This window comes from Gordionus sp. m RMFG-2023, chromosome 1 (genome assembly GCF_954871325.1).
Source record: "Gordionus sp. m RMFG-2023 chromosome 1, tfGorSpeb1-WG-v2, whole genome shotgun sequence".
NCBI classification, from domain to species: domain Eukaryota; kingdom Metazoa; phylum Nematomorpha; class Gordioida; order Chordodea; family Parachordodidae; genus Gordionus; species Gordionus sp. m RMFG-2023.
Window position 1 is genome coordinate 80,661,971 of NC_088775.1, and position 24,726 is coordinate 80,686,696.

A 24,726-nucleotide genomic window follows, 5' to 3' on the forward strand; every position below is an offset into this window, starting at 1 on the left:
TTAGAATATTTTTATGATTTAATCTAGTTATATTTTTAGAAAATTGAGATTAAAAATACTAAATTTTGATAAAAATAACTCAAAACCCTTAAAATTTTGTGTTGGACTTCATCATAAATTATAAGACAAAATACAAACATATTTAGAAATTTTATTTAAATACAATTATAGAATTATCAAATTACATAAATATAATTAGATCGGTCCTTTTTTGTATAACTCAACATCTAACAATTTTTTCAGGAGTCGGTAAATGAGAAATTTCCCATCCTGTGAAATTTGTTTGTTTTCATAAATATTCTTTTAAGCTAATAAAAAATTTCTCCTAACCCCCCTTACCTCCTAACCTCCCCCCCCCCTCCCCATTCCAAAAAAATATATACATTATATCACTTGAGACAAAATAACTAAAAGTTAATAAGTTTTAAAACAACCAACTATAATTCAAAATTTTTATTAAAAGAAACATTTTTATAAAAGCCAAAATTATATTTTGTACAAATAATAAAATTTATGGTGGAAAACAACACCTAATAGTATCCCCGTCCTTCCATATGAAAATCTTGTAACCATTTATGAAAATCTTGTACCCATTTCCTTGTTTCCGAATATGGATTCCGTTATCTATACACTCTGAAGCTTGTTGAGCTGCATGTTCCATTTTTTCCCATTGAATTCACGAATCAAACTTGGTGCATTCCAATTTTCTCTTCTTTAGAATTTTATCAGTGTATGATCCTTTTTTTGATAACATTTACAATTTACAAGGTTATAATTTGATTTTGTTGGATGTTTATAAAAGGCTTTTAATAATCAGATTTATTTTTTAATAAAAGAAAAAATATCATTAAATCGCTTGACGCCTTTTAGAGTCATAAAAATATCATAATGCGACTGGGTTTTTATATGCTACCAGATATATAATAATTATTATTTTATTAATTCAACCATTAAAAACATAATAAAACAACTTCTCAGCCAGGATTTTTCTCGTCACATTTTAAAAATAAGAAATGGATAACATGAATAAAAGTGCAAATTATAATATAGGTTACAAAATTGTAAAAGTACAGATACATAAATGTTGTATCAGTATTTTAACCAGATATATTAATCTGTTTATAGATACATTTTGATATAATTTTTTTTTACGTTTTTTATTATTATAAATTTATTCCTATTTTATTTTATTTTTTAATTCAAAATGTCTTTATTTATAGATATTTAATTTTAAAAGAAAAGATACATATAAAAAATATTTTAAAAAGAACATTTAAAAAAAAATCAAAACAGGCAAAGACTTCCAAAATAAAAACAAAAATAATCCTTTAGATCATTCTGGATATTGAACCATGAATAGAGAGATTAGATTTGCATATAGATATGGTTGTTGCTTAAGATAAAAGTATTCATAGAAATCTTCTGTTTTTGATTGGATGTTAACGTCTAAAAATTTTATAGCTTCATGGCCAAAATTTTCTAAAATAGTCCTACAAAAGGAATAAAATTTAATTTGTTAAAAATAGTATTTATTGAATTTTTGTATCTCCGTTTGGATGTCTGAAAGGGAATTGTTTGCTGCGGCAAATACATCGATACATGTAATATCCCAAGCATATTCACTGCCTTCCTTGATTGGTATAACTGGGTTCCAGGTCTTTATACAGAAACTAATGAATGCATTTTATGAGAAACCATTGTAAAGAATGTATTTTATAGAGAAACATTTATAGAGAAAACAATTATAGAAAATGCATTTATAGAGAATCATTTTACAGAGAATGTTTTATATAGAGAATGACGTTTATAGAGAACTAATTTATAGAGAAAATTTTTATAGAAAATGTTGTTTATAAAGAACGATTTTATAGAGAATGCGTTTATAGAAAATAATTTAGGATAAGCCTATTTTGGTTAGGGTAAGATATACTTAAAAAATGGTTTTATATAAAATTAAATCATTTTTTTATTAATAAACTGTCAAATCTGACAAGCCATATGACTATAAATTGACGAATAGAAATTTAAATAAATCAGCTGTCATAACAGAAATTTCCGACTATGATCTATAATTATATACACCTGGTTTTTTAAAAAAAGATAAAACCAATTAAAGTGTCCGAATTTATTTTTTTTAAAAAAAAATATTTGTAAGTAAAATAGAAAACCCACAGCAAAATCGATAAAAAAAATATATTGTTTGACAATAATCAATATAATATATTATTAAAATAAAACCATTTACTACTAATATATTTTTATTTTATTTAGCAATTATTTATTATTTATTTTTATTAATAATATTTCTGAGAAGATGATGAACGAAGAGGGGGGTAAGTAATAAAAAAATGTGTAAGTCAAAAAAAAAGAAAGGATATCATTTAAAAAACCAATAATTTTATTTTATTTTAATTTTTTTTCAAAAATTATAAAATAAAAAAATATATAAAATTTAAAATTTGTAAAATAAATAACTAAATTTACGTTCTAATAGCATATAGACACCACAGATGAATTGAATTATGTATTACCACTGAAAGAAGGTAATAAATCTTAATTTTATGAAAAATTAAAAGTAAAAAATGGGACAATTTTTTATATTATAAAAGAGTTTTAGCTTCTTTGAATAAATTTTTTTCTAAAAAAAATTTGTGATCTCAATTATTAAGGATTATTTTATGCATAAAATCAAAGATTTAATTATAAATGATTTTTTTTACAAAAATAATTGGAATTTTAGGTAAGAATTTGATCAAAAATCTTGTTTTAAGCATAAAAATCTTATTTTATTTTGAAAAGTATTTAATTATAAACAATTAATATAGCTACTTAAAAAGTGTATTTATATATTTTTTTAGCAAAGGTTAAATTGTTGTGCATATATTAAAATAGTGATCTGCATCGGGCCTAATTTTTCAAGCCCGGCCCGGCCCGAAATGTTTTTTATAATGTTTTGCACAGCCCGGTCCGAACCCGAAATTTTTTTTAAAAAATTTTGCCGGCCCGGCCCAGCCCGAATTTATTAAAATATAGAAATTAATCTTTATAATAACTCAAAATAAACAATATATGTTATTTGGCGTCTACTTTCTATAATTAATCACATTATTTTATTTTACATAAAAAATTCAAAATAAAATTTATAAATTTAGATATATTTTAAAAAATTTCTAAAACTCGACCCGACCCGTCATGAATTTTCTTAAAAAATATTAGGCCCGGGCCGAAGCCCGTTCGAGCTGGATACGGGCCGGCCTACTTTTGCAGATCTCTATATTAGAACTCTTTATTTAAAATTTATTTTTTCAACTTTGACCAGACCCGAGAAAAAATTTTGTTTGACCGAGCTAATCCTTTTAAAAACATTTAGAAATAGAAATTGAAGGATAATATAAAAAACAGAAATTTAAGTTTTTTTTGTAAATTATATTGGTAAAAATGGATTAGGTAAATAAAATAATTTCCAAATTTTGTGGAGATACCAAGTCCAGTCTTATTAGAAATAGATTTTAAAATTAAGCTTCGAAATCTGTCCGAGTTCAAGAGAATGCTTTACCAAGTCCGACTGGTCACTAATTGAGCGGGATTAGATTCAGACTTGAATCTAGTGCAGAATTCGAGTTTATATTATTTATATATGAATCAATTTTTTTTTTTCAAACTCATAAAAGTTAATGAATTTTATATACAAAATTAATCAAAGAAATCAAAAATATATATTAAATAACTCACTTTACTCATAGTTCTTATTTTTTTTGTATCAATTGTATAAATTATTATTTTTTATATATTTTTAAATTTGATTTAAATTTAAACAATCTATCAAAATTATAATTTTTGAGAGTGGCAATTAGTGTTGTTAAACGGCTCGCTTTGAGCAGATTTTTAAAAACGATTAACTCAATATATTATCCAGAAAAATATTAAGCAAGCCTGAAGATTTTGTTCACAGAAGGCACAAAGGTCTAAGCATATATTAGTAAAATTTTAAGGTTTAGGCAATATTTTTCTGATAAAGTATTGAGCCGTTTTTAAAAATCGGCTCAAAACGAGCTGTTTAACAACACTAGTGGCAATACACCAAACTTTAGAACTGTTGCTACAAAGGTTTTAAAAATTAAAATATAGAATATCAAATTGTATGTAACCAAATGTAATCTCGGTAATAAAAATTCTAAAGAAAAAGAAGTCATAAATTTGTAATTTCTTAAAAATATGTCATCAAACGTAGATATAGTAAAGTAAACTCAACGGGAACAAAAAGAAATTAGTAATTTTTTGCTAATTTTATTTTGAAGTGTCCCTATGGCAAAACTTGTGAAAGTAAATGCTAGAAAGAAAATATACTATACCTAAGGTTTACGTAATATTTTTAATAAGGTATGAATAAGACTTTTAGCTAGAGATAGACTTTTAAATTAGATATTGAATTTTAAACTATTATAGTCAGGGACGGCGGCGACTTATAAAAATCTCTTATTGGGTTCAAAATTTTTGTATAATGAGTTCAAAAATTGAAGAAAATAAACTTAATCAAATTATAAAACTTTATTAAAACGGACAAGCGGCATTTTATTATCTAATATAAACAGGACGTGCTTATTATTTATCTAAGATTAACTTATATGTATTTATTATATTGCATATTTTGTAGTGTTGTTAAAGTAACTAGTTAAAAATAATTTTTGCTAAAAAATAACTGTAACTAGTTATATTTTAAAAATTGTAACTAGTAACTGTAACTAGTTATATTTTTTGGAATGTAACTGCCAAAAGTAACTAGTTACTTTTAAAAATATATATGTATAAATCGAAATAATATATTCTAATAATTAATTTTATTTTTAATGTTTTTTTAAAAATAATATAACTATTTATTAAAATTATAATACTATATCTATATTCTATGTAAAATATATAATTAAAGAAGAGAAATAAAATAATGTATTTAGGTTTGGTCGGCGGGGCTTAATGACCCATGTATAGATATACATTTGGATCGACAAATTTTGATTGATATTATTTGTCGTAAGTAGAAGACTTTTTTGGATCACCTGTGATTAAACATAACATTTACACATTGTTTTGAATAATTTTAGGGCCTGGGGTCCAAATGATCCACAGGAGTCTGAGACTACAAGAACAAACAAAATATTATCAAGGTGGCTATATTTATTTGTTTTTGTATTTTCAGCTTTCGTGATAGAGTTGAAATATAAAGATCTGGCAAAACGATCTACACATGTATAATTCCAAGCGAGGGGTATACCTTGGTCAGTGGCCCCTACACTTTTTGAGCGAATGAAGCAGAATACCCCCATGAAAAGTCCCCCTTGAAAAGTATCCCCCGCCCCTTCGAAAAAATGATAATTATGACACCCATAAATTTCAAAAATAATTTTTATTACATCAATTTTTAATATATAATATAAATAAAATGCAAAAAATATAACTTTATAAATATTATTTTTAAATTAATAATTTAGATAAATTAGGGGAAGAGAAAGCGAAAGAATTTATAATTTCATCAGTATTTAATTGTTTAAATAAAAAATTTCTCATTGATAATATGGTTAAATTATTGAGAAAAGAATCTTTCATGGTACTGCGCAGTCTTGTTTTAATTAATTTAATTTTACTCATGACTCTTTCGGCAGTACATGAGGCTGTGGGAATGGTTAATAAATATTTATATAAAATTCTTAAATTAGGGAAAGCAGAAAAATTTAAAAGTAAACGATAAGGTAAAATAAATGAATAGTTTTTCCAATCTGAATCGTAAGTCCCTGAATTATCATCATCATCAGAAGAAGCTAAATAATGTATTGGTAAAAATATTTTAATTAAATAAATTTAAAATTCTCAGAATCTGACAAATCTTTATATTCTTGGACCTCTAGGTCATGAGTAATAATTACATTCCCCATTTTGGCCATCTTATAAATATTTCTAAACTTCAACATTTCTTCGAAAATTTGACTTGAATTTAAATTGTAAAATTCACAGATATCCTCGATATCTTCTTTAATAATTGATTTTTCTGCCATTCACTTTGGCGTAAAAATGATGTTTGATGTAAAAATTTCATTGAATCATCATTAAATCTTTCGTTAAACTGCATAATAATTAAATCGAGTGCAGCATAAAACGCACCTATTTTAAAGCTAAAAAAAATTTCTATATTTAATGATGAAAGTATATATACCTAACCTTTTTGGATTGTAATGTTTGAAGTCTAGAACTTTCAAAATTAAAAGGTAGATTTCTCTCCTTCATAAAATCTTGCGCCTTTGAAAAAACATCCAAAAATTCAGTGTTATATTAAAAAATAATTAAGACATAATTTATATTATACTTCTCAAATTAATCAAGCAATCTTTTGCCAATTGAATTTGATTTATTGCATACCCTATATCCTTCGAAATGGTTTGCAATTTTATACAAGCCAAACTTGTTATCAACAATATTTTATCCAAAACACAAAGTGATAAGATAAAAACAAATTTTTCTATTCTAAAGACTATAGCACTAGCCATAGTGGAAGTGGCAGGATCTTCAGAATCCTTTAAATTTGTTAAAGCTGCCCTCAAGACATCATAAAGTTGAAAAAAATTTACAATAGCTTTATATGACGATAGCCAGCTTCTAAATAAAAAAAACATTTAAAATTTAAATAAATAAGGAACTATTATCGAGTGGTATTCTTGACGCGTAGAAATCGTTGCGATTTTTTCAGATCATTACACTGAAATTTTTTGAGTACCTCATATCTTTTTACACCATTAAAATAGACATAAATCTCATCTAGTATTCCTAGAACATTTCGAAGTTCTTTAATTGATTGGCATAATTGAACAACTATTAAATTTAATCGATGACAATAACACCAAATAAAAGCTGCCTTTGGCGCCTCTGCTCTAATCAAGGCTTGCACACCATTGATTCTTCCACTCATGTTTGAGGCGCCATCATAACTTTGCCCAACTAGATATTCAAGGGGTAAATTCATCGAGCCAAGTTTGGATATTATATTATGCTTTATATCGAGACCTGTGGTATTTCCCGTACAATATATGTCAATCAGTCTTTCAACAGGCTTCGGCGTCTCACTATTTTCAACATATCTTACTATCAAAGCTATTGCTTCTGATTTCGAAACATCGTATGTGCCAACAACTATGATTGAAAAGCACCTGTTAAATGTAATCTCATTTTGAATATTTTTTATAACCATATTTTTCATGGTTTCAATGAGAATGTTTATGTTATGATAATAGGTTTGAATATAATTTCGTTTTTAATCCCTTATTTTTTTTATCCTTTTTTCTTTCTTCATTTTTCTGTATATACATTTTTATTATAGGTTCAGAATCTGCAATAAGCTTAATAAGGGCCATCATATTGCCTTCTTGTTGCCTGTTCCCCCAGAAGGCTTGGTTACGAGATATTAAATAAAATTTACTAAACATCGACCAAAATTTCCGTCAATATATTAAATTAAAAATTAAGTGGTGGGGGGGGGGGGTCTTATTATTACATTTATAAACCAGAAATCACATGATCATAATGGATGTAAAAAAAAAATTTTTTAAATTTTAAAAAAATTAAAATAAAAAAATTTAAAAAAAAAGAAGTACCCCCACACAAATTTACTGAAGCAGTTGCTTCGGACCCCCCCCCCCTCCCCCTCCGTTGTAGGGGCCCCTGACCTTGGTCCCAAGGGACTAGCTTTGTGCTAAATTAATTTTAAATTAAATTTTAAATTTTGTTTAAATGTCTGATTGTGTTCGCAAAGGATATGTCCAAATAGATTTTTTTTTCTCAAATTGTTACATTGCTGGATTTTATAATTTTCTAACCAAATTCAAGTAATAAACCTAATTTTAAATATTATATTTCCTTACAAATTTAACACAATATTTTCGATATTTTTTGCCCTCAAGTTGTTGGCAATATTTATACTCTGGAATTTCATAAGTTATAAATGTATTTTTTTTAAATTTTACTAAATTAGAGCATAAAACTAAGTATAAGGAAAGACAAAGATTTAGATTATTTTGGAATTAAATAATTTTTGTATAAAATGCTTAATTATTCATCATTACTTACTAATAATAAAAGACAAAGACTATGAAAGAAAAACAAAATATTATAATGCAGATATCAAATATCATTTCCTTCAACAAATGATTAATCAAATAACCTTAATTCTATAGGCTAATTTAATTTTTTTGAAAATTGGGGAATTATCTAGGGTATTTTTGTCATGGTCCTCTTGTTCAGGATTTTTTTGCCTTCTAAAAAAATAGGTAAATTCTATGATCTAAAGTAATGTATATATAATTAAATAAAAAATAAATTATCTAATACCCTTCCCTTATTATTATTATTATCACAATTTTCTTGACAAAAAAAACTCCAATATTATACAGTTCTATTTGAATTAACATTAAAATATATATTTGCAATAAGTTTAAAATAAAATAAATATTTAGGTGGGTGAATTATTTCCATGGCAAGGGAGGTAAAAATTTTTTTTTAAACAATAGGTGGTTGGATTAAAAATCCGCTCATTACTGACCTTACTTTAACCAGTAGCGTCACCGAGGGGGGCGCAGGGAGCCTCCTTTAAAACAAATACCTTAAAAAAGGTCATTTTGAAAATATTTCAAGTAATTTCAAAAATTGAACCATTTAAAAAAATTTGTTATCAATATAAATAAAATTTAATGATTTTAATGACTTTTGTTGTTGCAGAAGGGTATTTTTTTTTCTTTAAAATATGAGTTAATTTATGCATTTATTCATATACCAAAAAAAATAATAAGAAAGACCAAATTTTTCCAAAAGCTAATAAAATTATATTACAAAAAAAAAATTAAATTTCATAATTTTAATTTTACCTGAAACCTGCTATTGCTAATAAATAATGCTAATTAGTAGTTGAATGAAGACGTGAGAGTTATTTCAAATAAATTTTTTACACTTTATGTTTTTTAAATGAAAGCAAACAGACATGACGTTAAAGGTTATTTATTTTCAAATAAATTTTTTATACACATTTATTTAAAGCTTTATATTTTTTGAAAGTTTTTGAATTTAAAATAAAACAAAATTTTTTTTTTCGCAATAATTTACGTTAAAAATTCAATATAGTATAATTTTATATTGTAAAATAACTCCTGTTTTCTAAACTACTCTCTGTCACAACGACATGGTTGTCATTGTGGATCAAAACCTAAATATAAAAATAGAAAACAAATATATATATATAAAAGGAAATTAATAATAATTAGGAATTACGAAATCCTAAAATCAACTTTAATTCTTTATTCAAAATTATAATAGTAAACATCATAAAAAAAATAAAATTAAATAAAATTAAAAAATTAAAAGTAAATTTTAGTTAAAATAATAATTCCTTTTTGCATCATAATTTCTCCATTATATATCCTTTTTCTTTAATCAACATTTACATAGTCTCCCTAGCGAAGAATAACAAGTTCTACATCCTACTTGTTAAAACTGTTAAAGTAAGAAAAAATCTACAAATCTCACGCGTTTTTTTCTCATTTACATAGACGGGGATATTTTAATAAAACATTATTTTTGTTTACGATTTGCATAATGCATTTTTTTGTAAAGTAAAACTGCAACACTCTCATTTAGTATTCTATAAACGGATTTGAGACGTTTTTAAAACAGCTAACTCAATTTATCTAGTAAAATATTACGCAAGTTTGAAGATGTTTCTTTACATGGCATAAAAGGTTTGGATGTCTATTAGCGAAATCTCGTTTTCTGGCTAATATATTGAGCTAATTTCAAAAATCGAGCCAAACAACACTATCCTCATTCGCTGTAGTGAAATATATATATCTAAATTTATTATATGTATATTATGTACAAATTAAATGTTAGTTTATTTAATAAAATTAAATTAAATCTTTTAAAAACATATTTGTCTTATTTGAAACTAAACTTTATAATAAATTATACAAAAAAAATGCTTCTATTCTAATTATATAGTATATAAACTTTGACTAATTATGTAAAAAAAATTCTCTTGGGTAAACGAAAAATAATTTGAAAAATAAGCTTATTATATAAATCCCTTTTTTAAAAGCCATCACTATCAATAATGGTTATTTACGGAAGTTATAAATTAAATTCATCATGCCTCTATTCATATTTATCTTATTGAAGCTAAAATCGAAAACTAGTATAAATTGCATATTATTTTACAGCTCTTACTTAAATTTTAAGAATATGATAAGATAAATTCCTAAAAGATAATTATTAAGATACTTAAATCAAATTCCTATCACAAAAATTATCGAGTAAATGTAAGGCTTCTAGAGTCCTGTAGGACTGCCCCTCAGCCCGGCCGGGGACCAGGTTAGTGGTAACATTATTGATAAAATATAGGCCCGGAGTGGACGGTGACCAGAATATTAATTTAAGACAACAATTTTATTAGAAAAATTTTAGGAAATATATAATGAATAATAAGTTAAATATAATATTTATACTCATCTGATAAAACAATAATCCAGTCAAAATGATAAATTAATCAAACAAAATATCATCTCATCAATATGTGAGTTGAAACATATTTTATTGAATTAAGAATCGCTTCTAGTAAGAGCCCATTACTGGAAACTGTGGGTATCATTGTTGTCAAAAATGGCAACTGGTATATTGTCCATTCAGGTCCGGCTTCATGTGAGCTGTTCTCAGTAGGGACAAATATGATAATGAAAAACAGAATATCTTTGAAGGAATAAATGATTAGAAAGACTTTATACTTAAAAAACTGGTTGTTTTCAAATTCGGATCTAGCATAATAATTTCTTTATTATATTTTGATGTTTATAAAATGAGATCATTATGCATTTTTAAAAATTTTGAATTTTAGAATATTAGATCGAAGAAATAACCTATAGAAAAGAATATTTTATTTTTATAAGTAATTCGAATTCTAAAAATCGGGTGTATATGGCCAATTATTGGGATAACGTTATAAATAGATTTATTTCGTTTGTTATTTTCTGTAAATTTTTATATGCTAATGACAATTAGTTTTAGTAGTATCCATAAAAATGTCATTTTAAAACATCATCTTCTGTTTATAATTATTTTTGCAAAATATAATCTATTTTATAAGATTTAGAAAAATTTTCGAATCGAATCGAATAATGATTTTATTATTAGTATGAATACGAATAATAAATTATTCAATTCGTGGAAATATGCATATCACAATTATTCGATTCGAAAATTAGATTAAATTTGTTTTTTGTAGGCCTAAGCCTAACTATGATATATAAATTTTACACTAATATTTTAATAAATTGCATATAGTATTGGGATATGGTAACTGAAGGACATTTTTAAATTTTTTAAAAATCTGATTTGATCGAAAATTTATTCCAGCATGCCAAGAGTATCCATATTCTGAATTTCGGGCACTTTTGCCTTTAACTTTTGAAGTACTTATATTTTATATTAATGTTTATATAAATTTTTTTCATATAAATGGGGGAAAAATACATAAAAGTTTACAATAAAATTTTCTCATATTCATAATGTGTTCAATCATCATAGTTTAGTATTTTAAGAACAAAAGTGCGCATGTAACAATCTCAAAGTCATATCTTCCATGCTTTAAATTATATTCTTTTCAATTTTTTTAAAGATAAATTAAAATTTTTGTCAACATTAAGGGTGCGCCCAAAATTAAAAACATTTTCAAAAAAAAATGATTCTTGCATATATACATTATCAATAAAAAAATTAACTTTTAAAAAAATAAAATTTTGACTTTGATCGCACCCTAATATTGCGAAAACTATATTATATTAGTATATTAAAATAAAAGACTAGATAGTATAGAATTGATCTAAAAAAGAATTTAATTAAATATATGGAAGATATTTCTTTTAGATACAATCAAAATTTTGGATCGATTCCAAATAAAATTAATTAGTATATTTCCTATTAAAGATTTCAAAAATGATGTTTATTGATTTAAAAAATAACCTATTATACCCTATTCATCAAATAGAAAATGAAAAATTATCTTACCTTTAATTAACCTAATATAACTTTAATTTAAACATTATGCATCCAATTTATTGGTTTTTAAGATCTAAGGGTGCTCGCAAAAAAGTAATCGGTTCATTGATTTAGCCAAAATTTTACCACGGAGAGGTTATGAATTTTTTTGCTCAGATTTGCCTTCAAAACCTTTTATTTTCCCGCGATAGCAAATTCTAATCAGTGCTAGTTTATAATTCTAATTTTTCCTAAAACATCATCAGCTCAGTGAATTTAGCTGAACAATGGGAGGCACTAATCTTAATATCCATGCCGATATTTAGTGCTTGATTCTTAAATTAGTTTAATAGTCAGAATCAACAGCATAAAAAAGAAGAAAAAAGTTATTAGCATAAAATTTAGGGCCAATTTTAACAGTAATATATTTCTGTAAACTTCTATAAATGTTTAGTTAATTGTTAGTATATTTAAGGGCTTTCAACTTTTTGGTATATAGAATAGAGAATTTTTTATTGCCAAAATTAGCACCACTAAGTTGTCAAAATGTTATGAAAATATCTAGATAAAATTTAAAAATATTAACTATCCAAAAATCTAGACTAATTTTAAGATCAGATATTAAATTTCAAAAAATATTTATATGACATTTATTTATGATAATATTGTAACTGACCAACGGTAAATTTGATAGTGGTTGTGGATAACCAAGGGGATTAACACGGTATAACTAGTTATTCGATGGTCCACTTTCAAAATGTTTAAAATTTATTATAAAATGAATCCTAAAATTTAAATATTTTCATAAACAACCGAATCCCCTGGCTATATATTTACTATATAATACTTATAAGAAAAATTGATATATTATACACAAAATATAAATAATGTGTATTTTATTATTCATGAATAACTGTGCTTATAGTAAGATTATATCGGATAAATTTTTAAAATAAAATAAATATGGATTCAAATATATTATTTATCATTAATAACCTCCAAAATTTAATTTCCAGGGACATTTCCCAGTCACTTTATAACTTTTTTAAAATAATAAATGATGTATAAATGGCCAAATAACCGTAACAATCTTTTGTGAGCTGGCTTGTTCGAACATTTAAATTTAAAATATTAAAACAGGGTTTCACTAGCTGCTTTTCATTTTAGCTTTACAATTTAAAGAATATTTTTTTAAAGACTATAATTTATGGGAAAAATTAGTTATTATCTGTTTTTTTTAAAATTATGGTAATATATTATTTATTATACGGTTATATATTAAGTATTATAATATATTGTGAGAAAGAAAGTGTTAAGGAGCACATAAATTATGTCGCACCAAACTAAAAATGGATGATTTTTTAAGAAATATTCAGGTCTAGTGTCATCGAGTTTCGCGGGCCCTTCTAGGTCTTTTAAGACCCTCAAGTTGTCAATTGCCTTTTAATGGTAATGATAGATGTGGATTTTATCTTTTTTTAAAGAATCCACGCACAAAGATTAAAAGAAAAGTTTATGCCAGTTCACGCCTTGAATAATTTAATTTAATTTAATTTTTTAAAATAAAAAAATCACATCCATTTCACGACTTTAAACATACATATATATGTTTATTAAATTTTCATAGTTTTTATTATAAGGGGAAAATGTTTTACGAAACACTTTATTCAAATTTAGGTTTCCAAGAAGAAAATTTTTTTTTCTTCTTGAAATGACGGAATTAGATTGGATAAGTTCTATTCTTTGATTTTCACATTTTCAAAGACCCCTATGCCCTCATTTTTAAAAGAAATTAATTCCGACAGAAGGAGTTTTGACACTTCCCCTTAGATACTCCACTATTTTATATATCTTTCATACAGTCTGGTAAATTTTATCAAAAATTAAATATTTGAAATTGTAAGCAATCCAAATAAATCCTATTTTTTTAAAATGTTTCAGATCATTGGGATTAACAAAAAAAATGACCTATTTGAACGCCCGTTCAAAAGCTTAAAATATTATTCCATATTTTAAAAGCAGAGACCAGAGGACTAGATCAGAGCCCTCTCCGGATATATGGGCCCGGCCGTTAAATTTTATTAAATATATAAACCCAAGCTGGACATAAATGTTTTTTAAATACAAAATCCGAGCCGGGGAAACTTTAAAAAAAATTCAAATTTAAATTGTATCAATTAAATTAGAAGAAAAATATTGGAAATCATGTAATGGAGATTCATTTAGTGCTCATATTTTCAATTTCCCTAAATTTTTTATCTTCGGTATCGATTTTGTTTTGTTAGCCTTGTTCGGTTTTATTCGAAATGCCCTATTATTTGCGTTAAGTGATTGTCATCTTTCATTGTGATCTGTCATCCTATCTTATCGTTGATTGTCTTGTTTATTGCTTGCAGTATCGATGTTATTATTATAATTATTCGTTAGAGGTCTGCAAAGGGCGGGTCTTAGCAAAAAAGGCCAGTCTTTGTTTTAATATAACCCACCCACCCGTTTACCCATGTTTTTTAGACTGCCCATCCCTTTATCCAAAATTTTGGTTTAACCCGGCCACCCGTCTAATGTTAATTATTTTTAATGGCTTTATTTATTTAATTTAATGTATTTTTAAATTAAACTTATAAAAATATGCAATATTATTAAATAATAAAATGATTTTTAATAAATAGAACTGTTTAGCTCATTTAGGCAGCAAAAAATACCATCGCCCGCCTATTGTTTTAAGAATATTTTTACCCCACGTAACCCCCTCCCCCCATGTTTAAAATATTTTAGCCCGCCTTTGCACACCTCTATTATAATTATTGTTATTCTCGTTATTATTATCATTGTTGATTCAATATAAGGAATCATCCAAACGAAGCATAATTAACACAAAACAGAATCAAAATTTTTAAAAATTTCGGGCCAACCCGGGTCCTTAAAAGTTAATCCGGGGTGGATCAAATAATTTTTATGCCGGTTAAAAAAATTAAAACATTTTCCAATCAGGACAGGGTGGTTTAATAGATACCCCTGCAAGTGTCTGAGCGAAAATATGAATCATGCCATAGTCCTGACGTGAATCATAAATAACATTGAAATCATGCCATAGTCCTGACGTGAATCATGAATAACATTGAATTACTAAAGCACAAATTTTGGAGAAAAGGAGATAGTAAATTTAAAAAAAGGTAATAGGGTAGAAAGTTCACTAAAAACTTTATTATGTATTCTAATATTCTACATTTAATTTTAATTCAATGATAGTTATCCATTTTTCATCTATCACAAAATATGATAAGCAAATGAATAAATAAATATTTCCCAATCTACTGATATTTTTTGAAACTTTTATATATATTTTTTGTTCTTTTTAATTGTGATATTCAATCAAGTAAATAAGATAATGAAGGAAATGTAATCTTAATATTTTTTCGGGGCATGCAGATCTATATTTTTTATTAATGATATTCTTTTTTTATCAACTGGCCTTGAAAATTTATACTCCCAGTGATGCAAATTCGCTCCTTTTGAGCCGATATTTAAAAACGGCTAACTCAGTATTATAATCCAGATAAATATTAAGCAAGCCTAAAGATGATTTTGTCCATAGATGGCACAACCTTTTAGACGACTAAAAGCAAAATCTCTGAATGGAGCGATTTTGCATCACTACTCATTATTAAAATATTAAAATAATAATTATTTTTTTAGATGAAGTTTACATTTTATTAAAACTACAATTTATAATGATAATTTTATTATTTTATAAATATTTTTATTTAAACTCTTCTGAACAAAGTCCAATCTCAATTTTAATATCTTCTAAAATTTGGAATCATTCATGATTTTTCTTATTTTTATGACTTTTTTTTCAATAAAATTATCTGAATAATATATAATATTGATCATAACTTTTAGATAAAACATCAAATTTTTTTGAAGATTATTATAGATAAAAAAATCCAATATAAAAATTATAATTTAACGTTGTAGCGGGTTTTGAACCGAATTTGAATCTCCAGACCCTCCCAAATTGAATCCCCCTACTTATTTTGGTAAGTCTGAACTCAAACTTCCAAATTTTCCTGTACCTGGACATTTTTTTTGATTTTCTAACATTAAATAAAAAAATAATCAAAATATTTTAGCAATAATGATAAAACGTAGTCATATTAATTTTTTATATATGTCGTATTGGGATATGGAATCATGTGGGATTCGGAATCCCAACGTGGGGATTCAAGATCTTGAATCCCCACGTTTTATTCGAGATCTTTTTTTTAAAATATTTTTTTGAAAAATATTTAAAAAATATTCCGAATCCCCATGAAAAAAAATAAAATAATATAATTACTTTTTCTTCTCTTTTTTTGCGGCTGGCACCATATAATTAAAAGGCCAAAATAAGGGATTTAAAAAGATAATTTAAAAAAAAGTAAATATATAAAATTAAGGCATATAATGAATGAAAAGGGATGAGGTTGACTTTTTGTTTTAAAAAATATTAATAAATATATTTATAAAAAATCCGAATTATTGCAACAATTTTCGTTGAACATTTAAGCAGGCTTCTAATTTATTTATATTATAAGCATCTATGAATTTTATATAAAAAAAATATATAAGATTCAAAATAACTCATTTTTAAATATATTATTTGAACTTATAAGCAATATATTTTCAAGTATAAATAGATTCCTTTTTGTTCGTTGTGACGATAACACAAATTTTAGCCCCGAAAAAGCCCTTTGTACAGAAACTTGTGTTTGCTGGAACCGCCAGTACTATAAGAGGACGTTTATATAATTCTGGATATTCAAATTATTTCCAAAAATATACAAACTGAACCGGTTTAAAATTATTTTACCAATTTCAAAATATGCCTAAAAATATCAACCAAAATAATACATATGCTTATTTAATAATTGCACAATTTAATGATTTAAAGCATAAAAGTAATACATATTAAATATTCTAAAAAATAAAAACAAAGGTTCTTTTTACTCAAAAAATAATTATATTCGGTTACGGTTATTTTTCAGATATTTATAACAAAAATAAATTTTAAAAAAAAAATATTTAAGGGGATTCGAAATCTTTTTTTTAAAAAACAATTAGATTATATTTTTTGCCGCCTGGCTGGCATCATAAAATTTTATTTTTTAGAGTTATTTATGTTTTACTTTTATGCTTTAAAATCATTAAATTGTGCAATTATTTAATAAGCATTTGTATTATTTTGGTTGATAGGCATATTTTGAAATTGGTAATAATTTTAAACCGGTTCTGTTTTTATATTTGAAATAATTTGAATATCCATAATTATATAAACGTGCTCCTATAGTACTGGGGTTCCCGCAACACAAGTTTCTGTAGAAAGGGCTTTTTCGGGGCTAAAATTTGTGTTATCATCACAACGAACAAAAAGGAATCCATTTATACTTGAAAATATATTACTTATAAGTTCAAATAATATATTTAAAAATGAGTTATTTTGAATCTTATATATTTTTTTTTTATATAAAATTCATAGATGCTTATAATATAAATAAATTAGAAGCCTGCTTAAATTTTCAACGAAAATTGTTGCAATGATTCGGATTTTTTATAAATATATTTATTAATATTTTTTAAAACAAAAAGTCGGTAACAGATTAAATCATGGGGAAATTTTTGGGGAAATTTTAATATATTATTTTTTTTTTTAATATATTTTTTTTATTTATTTTTTTTATTTATTTTTTTTAAAATATATTTTTTTATTTATTATTTTTTTTAAATTTTAAAAAAATCTTAAGTATATTTAAGAATTTAGAAAAAAAGAGTATAAGTATATTCAAGAATTTAGATTTAGAAAAAAAGAGTATATTTAAGAATTTAGAAAAAAAGAGTATATTTAAGAATTTAGAAAAAAGAGTATATTTAAGAATTTAGAAAAAAAGAGTATATTTAAGAATTTAGAAAAAAAGAGTATATTTAAGAATTTAGAAAAAAAAGTATATTTAAGAATTTAGAAAAACAGAGTATATTTAAGAATTTAATAAAAATAGGTATACTAAATAATTAATCAATTTATTTGAATAAACATAACATATATACAATGATAATATAGATATATATATTTTTAAGGAAAAACAAAAATAGTTCTATATAAATTTATATCATTTAAAAATTTAATTAATTTATTTATATTAGACATATTTTTAATATTACGGAAATAAGAATATTCACATAAATATAAATGAGAAAAAGATTTTTTCCCATTTCTTGGGATGCTTGCCTTAAGATCCCTCCATAAACGTTCAATACTCCACACGATATTTATTTATCAAAAAAAAAAATCTAAAAATACGCCAATTGAAAGAAAAAGGTAAGATTCAAAAATTTCTACCAAAATCCAGACAATCTAAAAAAAATAAATAAAAAATTTTTAAAAAAATAAATAAAAAAAAATATTAAAAAAAAATAATAAAAAAATAATAATATATGAAAATTTCCCCATGATTTAATCTGTTACCCAAAAAGTCTTAACCTCATCCCTTTTCATTTATATATGCCTTAATTTTATACTATTTACTTTTTTTAGAATTCTCTTTTTAAATCCCTTATTTTGGCCTTTTAATTATTTGGTGCCAGCCGCAAAAAAAGAGAAGAAAAAGTAATTATATTTTATTTTTTTTCATGGGGATTCGGAATATTTTTTAAATATTTTTCAAAAAAATATTTAAAAAAAAGATCCCGAATAAAACGTGGGGATTCCGAATACCCCATGATTCCATATCCCAATACGACATATATATTAGTTTTGTTAATTTTTTGGCTATTTTAAATTTTCGTTTCATTTTATTCTCATTTCATTCTAACAATCCTTTGTTTCTATATTAGAATTTTACTATTTGTAAAAACATTATTTAAGTTATACACTTATTTATATTTATGAATAATAAGATAATATTTATTTTAATTTTTAAATCGAAGAAAATTTTGGGATACAGTAAGTCCTATCCGGACATGGATGTTATATAGAAAATTTTACAGGATGGTGTAAAAAAAATTATTATTACAAATTTTAAATTTTGGATTATATGATAGAATATTAGCTCTTGGAACAATTTAGGATAATTTTTAATTAATTAATTAATTTCATTTTTGTTAAAGATGGCATAAAATTTGTGAAAATTACCTTTTTGGGGTACCATAATTTTTAAAATTTATTTTATGAAATTGTTGTAAATTTTTCCTAATGATGACTTATTTGGAAAACCTAATTAATGTAAGGGAATTAGAAATCTCTCAATTTTAAATATTAAGAAAGTAATTTGTAATTACAAACACATAATTTCACTAATATGTTTAAATACCTTATTCTCTGAATTTGAGCCAATTTTGCCATGATTTTTTGCGTTTCGGTTTTATTTGACAACTTAAAAATTCAAACGTAAGATTCAAAAGTTCACGGTAAAAAATGTTTGAAATTTAGATAGATAACACTATATAAAATGGTTTACTTTTGGCTTATATTTTCTAATAAACCAGATTTTTTGAGAGATTTCCATTCCTTACATGAGGATTCCAGATAAGTAATTTCCAGTTATATACACCACATATACATAATTCAAAATTATATATCCTCTAAAAAAAGAAAGATTTGTAACTATAATTTTAATCTAACAAAATTATCTCGCCCCCCCCCCCCCTCTCCCTTGCAATATCATCTCCTTAAGAATAAATCTCATTATTAAGAAAATAATTTCAGAGCGGGATAAGAGTTTCTCCAGTATAGATGTGTAATAAAAAAATTGGCTTATTCGTTTCAATGCTCATGTGCATGTGGGAAAATTTTTTTTCAAATACCCCGGTAAAATATATGGGAGGCACATATTTCGAAAAAAAAGACTCACTATATAATACTACCTGCAATCAGCTGGTTGGCCGTCATTTTGGTATCCTACATAAATAATTTAATAAATTCTTTTTTAATAGAAGGTTTATTTATTTATAAAATCTTTATATGACCCAAAATAGCATCCACCAGCTGATTTTCATTCAACACTTCAATATCTATTTTAATGTATTATTATGCCAAGAATTAACAATAATATTTAATTTGATTAAATAAAAAATAATGAAAGCAGGATTAGTACCCATACATAATTGGTTTGTCTCAAGATCAAAAATAAGAGGCTGGCAGTTCTTTGTACTTATTCAATTCTTAAAATAGGCACCAAATCTCTAAGTATCATTTCACCCTCGATTTCCCCACTAGGCATATTTTAACAATAGATCGCAGCAAATTACATAATTCACTTATAACTTTTTTTAAGGCATCAGAAGTTAAAAGGGATTAAAGATTAAGATCTATAAAAACGAAATCCTAATGCATCAAAATTTTTGAAGAATAGACAGAATCTCCAGGCTTGCATAATATTTTTTGGCTAATATTGGATTGGTCGTGTTTTTAAATCGAGCCTTTTAACTTTTTAGTTTAATTTCTTTTTATATATATAAAATGATTATTAAACCGAATTATCATTGCTTTTAAAATGTTCAAAATTTATAAAAAATAAATAAAATACTGATAACATGGCATAACCATTTAATTAAATTTTAATGATACATAAATTTATCCAATTATATAAATAAAATCTGACCAATGCTAAAAAAAAATATTCTATATATATTAAAAAAAAATATGAAAAACCAAATTTCCTATTAAATTTTAATTTTTCCGGACTTTTTCCTTTTTATTTATTGATAAAATTTCTTTACTTAGAAAAACTTTTATATTTGGCATTTTTTTTTTATAAAATAAAATGCATTTCAAATGAAGAATTAGTGTTAGTTGTAATAATAATTTTTTCTTTGTTTTATCGATTTAAAACTAAGTGTAGCAAACAGTAAGCACGATTCATACATAGATTTTAAAATATTACCGCAATAATAAAATTACCATTTTTATTGTATCTAATGTACGCGCAATGTTCGTAGTCATAGCAATTAAAATTTAAATATTAATCCAAAAAAAATTATGATCAATATTTTATATTGGATTAAATCAGGCAAATCAATATAGTCAAGATAAGGGTGGAAACCCGAATTGAAATTAAACCTATTAAAAAAATATTGTTCGTATTTGATTCGAAATTTAAGATTAATTAATTATTCGAATCAAAGTTCCTATTCGAATGTGCGTTAAAATTGGATGAATAATAAATTAATAATTCATAACGATTTCTTTCTCCGTAAATATTTGATTTTTTGAATTATTCATTAAATATGAGAATTTATCACTTATTATTTTCGAAATTAGTAACAGAGACTTCAGTTCAGCCCGATCTTAAAAATCTGGCCCGAGGCTATAATAATCGGGCTTGGCAGGGAATCCTGTGTAAAACTTTTTTCGAATCGGGTCAAATATTTAAATTTATTGACGCGGGCCAGATCTGGAGGATCGGGCCTTGCATCTTTATAAAGTGATAGTAATTTGTACTTTCACAGCAGCTGAAATTCAAGAATTTGAAAAACATTTCATGCCTTAGAAAATGGCCCTTTTAATTTTTTTTAGGAAAATTAAATTTGCAATTTCTAATATAAACTTTAAAAAAAATATAGATTTATTTTTACATAAATAATTTATTTTAATATTCTAATAAGAATTTAGAAAATTCCTCCGATAAATTATATATACATTATTTATATATTATCTTTTATAGTGGCGTAACTATGATGCCGCAGACGCAGACCTCAATGTAAAAATATTTTCACGAGCCCCCTAGTAAATATAATAAATAATACGGTCTTTAAGCTGATTACTAATTTTTGGAGCTATAAAAGTTAGCAAATTTCTATATAGCCCGCGCCACGTTACTTCGTAACCCCTGTTACCTTTTTTGCTATGATCATTTTCTTTTATTATATTTTTGTCATTGTGTTAACAATAGTAGATTAATCATTTTTAAAATGGCATTCGTGAATAAGCTGCTTTGGAATATGAATTTAGTATTATGTATGCGATATATCGTAGTAAAATTGTTATAAATGGTTGAACTAGATATTGTTGTGCATAATTTGTGTTATATTATGCAGTAATAGCAATATGTGTAATATCTATTAAAACTCTACGAAATTTATAAGGTAGGCATTTTGAACATACTGAAATACATTTCTATACTTTTTAAAAAATAAAATTTATTAACACACAAAATAAAATTAAATTTGAAAATTATAACCTGAAGCGGGAAGGGAGGATTTGTCAGAGCTGTCATAACACTAAATGCCCCCCCCCCACCTACATACACACTATTAAGATAATATTAACTATCCATTTCCATGATAATTACTATCATTGACCCATTCTGAATAATTTATATATAAATTAGACTCTTTGTGACTCAATTTATATAGAGAATGCTTGATTTGATATTATTTTACACCAAATTTAATGTTACTCTATTTCCCAATATAAATTTAAAAGATAAATAAATGTGTATTCTGTATTTGATATATAAACTAATATAATTAATAAAGGTCAGCGCGACACGGCCCATTAATTTTCTATAGAGGTTTTTAACCCTGCCCTGAATAATTTTTATGAAGGAAAACGACATAAATTTGACAATTATTAGCTTTAAAAACAATTCATAATTTATCCAGATCAGCTTGCGGAGTTTAGGGTCTCTCGGGTCTGGCTTTGTCCACCTTTAATTATTTGTAATTAAAAATAGGTTAAATTAAATATTGTAATATTTATATGTCATTTTTTTATAATATGCCAAATTTAAAGGAAATCCAACTAAATTAAAATTTCGATATTTTTATTTGCCTCATCGGAAACTTTATAAATTGGTATTTTTAAAAAATTATAGTTTTATATGGAAATGATTGTTTAATTTCAATATCACCAGCTATTCAAACAAATAATTAAGTTATTAATAATATTATTTGGTTGCTAACTATTATTTTAAAATTGAATTGATTTTCGATCCATATTTAATTTTATATCAAAAGAAGGAGGATATCTTTGAATTGAATGTCAAGGCTGAAATACTCAATTTATTGATTTTCATTTTAATATAACAAATAAATGCGTTAATTCATTTCTTTTTTCTTCTTCCCCTTCTACTACTAATAGGTTTAAAAATATTATTGTATATAATAGGAAAATTAAATTTAGGGGTTATACTTTATAGCTCAATTTAATTGTAAAAATTAGTTGAATTACATTTTTATAACTTAAATATATTTATATCAAATATTATTAATTTTTCGTAGTTGTGAAGTGATGATTATATAAATCTACTAGTTGATGGATGATGGTTATAATTATGTAAAATATAAATTTAAATTTAAAGAGAACCTTATATTATTTAAAGGGTGAATAAAAAATATTTTATATATGGATTTTATATTAAATTGGATAAGCGTAGTCAACGTCATCCTCATCTCTTACCAGTATTATAATGTTCTAATAACTATTTTGTTTTATATAGAACTATTGAACAATTATAATAATAATAAGTATTAATAATAATAATTAAAAATATTTGCAAAATTTGTATATTACTTTTAATCGATAATTAATTTTGTTTTAAAGAGAGAAAAAAAAATCTGACCGACCAAAAACGTGAGGAGGAAAAGGTTACGAAGTTATCGATACAGATTGCCTCCATATCTATTCAATCACTTAAAATGATGGTTATCGTCAAATTTAATTTAAACGAGATAATATGAATCAAAGACATCCATCTTCGACCTCGATTCTTTCAAATCAGTCCGGTGATTGCTCTCGTAATCCTTTTCATAATTTGGACAACCAGTCAAACAACACCTGTGATATTTACAGCAGCAATCTGCAACCATCGGTAGCTAATAAATTGTTGATATCTGAGCATCATGGAAATAACATAAAAGAAGTCAACGGTATAGGAGGAAAGAACAAAGATTCTTGGGTCTGTCCCGATGATAGACAATTGGCATTACGAGCAAAGTAAGATATTTATTTTAGAAAACAAAGTTATGATAAATGCTATCTCTCTTAAAAATTTAGTATATTAATAATTCCTTATAACGTTATTTAACATTTCATTGGTGGTTAAAATTGTTCTAAAATTTGAATGAAAGGCTATATTGAATTTTTTAGTTATATAATTTTAAATATAAAATAAAGTATAATCTGAATTGCAACAGGATTATATATATAGTTATATATAATCGGCTATAGTTAAAATCTTCGTCTAAAGTTTTCCCACATTTTTTTTAGCATTTTAGATTTTTCGGGTTGACCTTTTAAAATTTCTAGGCCCCTTAATAAGAAATTTTTTAAATCTTTATATAATTAATAAAAATTGAACCTAATTTGATTTTTATAAACGGATAACACAATATTTCCTCAAAAAATATTACGCAAGCCTGAAGATTTTGCTCTTAGATGGCAGAAAAGTTTCTATTAATGAAATTTTGAATCTTATGTAATATTGTTAAATGTTTAGCAGCACTAATAGAACCATAGTAATTTTAAATATGAAAAAAACTTATAAAATTTGATTTGTTGTTGTAGTGTCTTTTTTCAGGGACCCGAACCTTTATTTATAATGGTTCAGCTTGGTTACGGTTCAGTATGTAAAAAATTATAATAATTCGGTTACGGTTCTTAAGAAAATATTTACAAAGTTTCAATTCGGTTCA

General features: G+C 24.8%; 1 protein-coding gene and 1 long non-coding RNA gene across 3 annotated transcripts in view; one reads left to right on the plus strand and one right to left on the minus strand.

The window, feature by feature from the left end:
* Window positions 1-207: 207 nt before the first annotated feature.
* On the minus strand, window positions 208-8,981 carry LOC135931349 (uncharacterized). Its single transcript, XR_010573019.1, has 3 exons — window positions 8,904-8,981; window positions 531-738; window positions 208-270 (listed from the first exon to the last, which is right to left on the minus strand). It is a non-coding gene; the product is annotated as an uncharacterized LOC135931349 (long non-coding RNA).
* The window catches only part of LOC135931348 (rabphilin-3A-like), a 35,962-nt gene continuing 13,646 nt past the window's right edge, over window positions 2,411-24,726 (plus strand). For both annotated transcript variants that reach the window (XM_065468395.1, XM_065468393.1), the window contains exons 1-2: window positions 2,411-2,543; window positions 23,636-24,028. In XM_065468395.1, coding sequence (XP_065324467.1) covers window positions 23,769-24,028 — 260 coding nt within the window. In that variant the 5' untranslated portion in view covers window positions 2,411-2,543; window positions 23,636-23,768. The remainder of the gene's footprint in view (window positions 2,544-23,635; window positions 24,029-24,726) is intronic.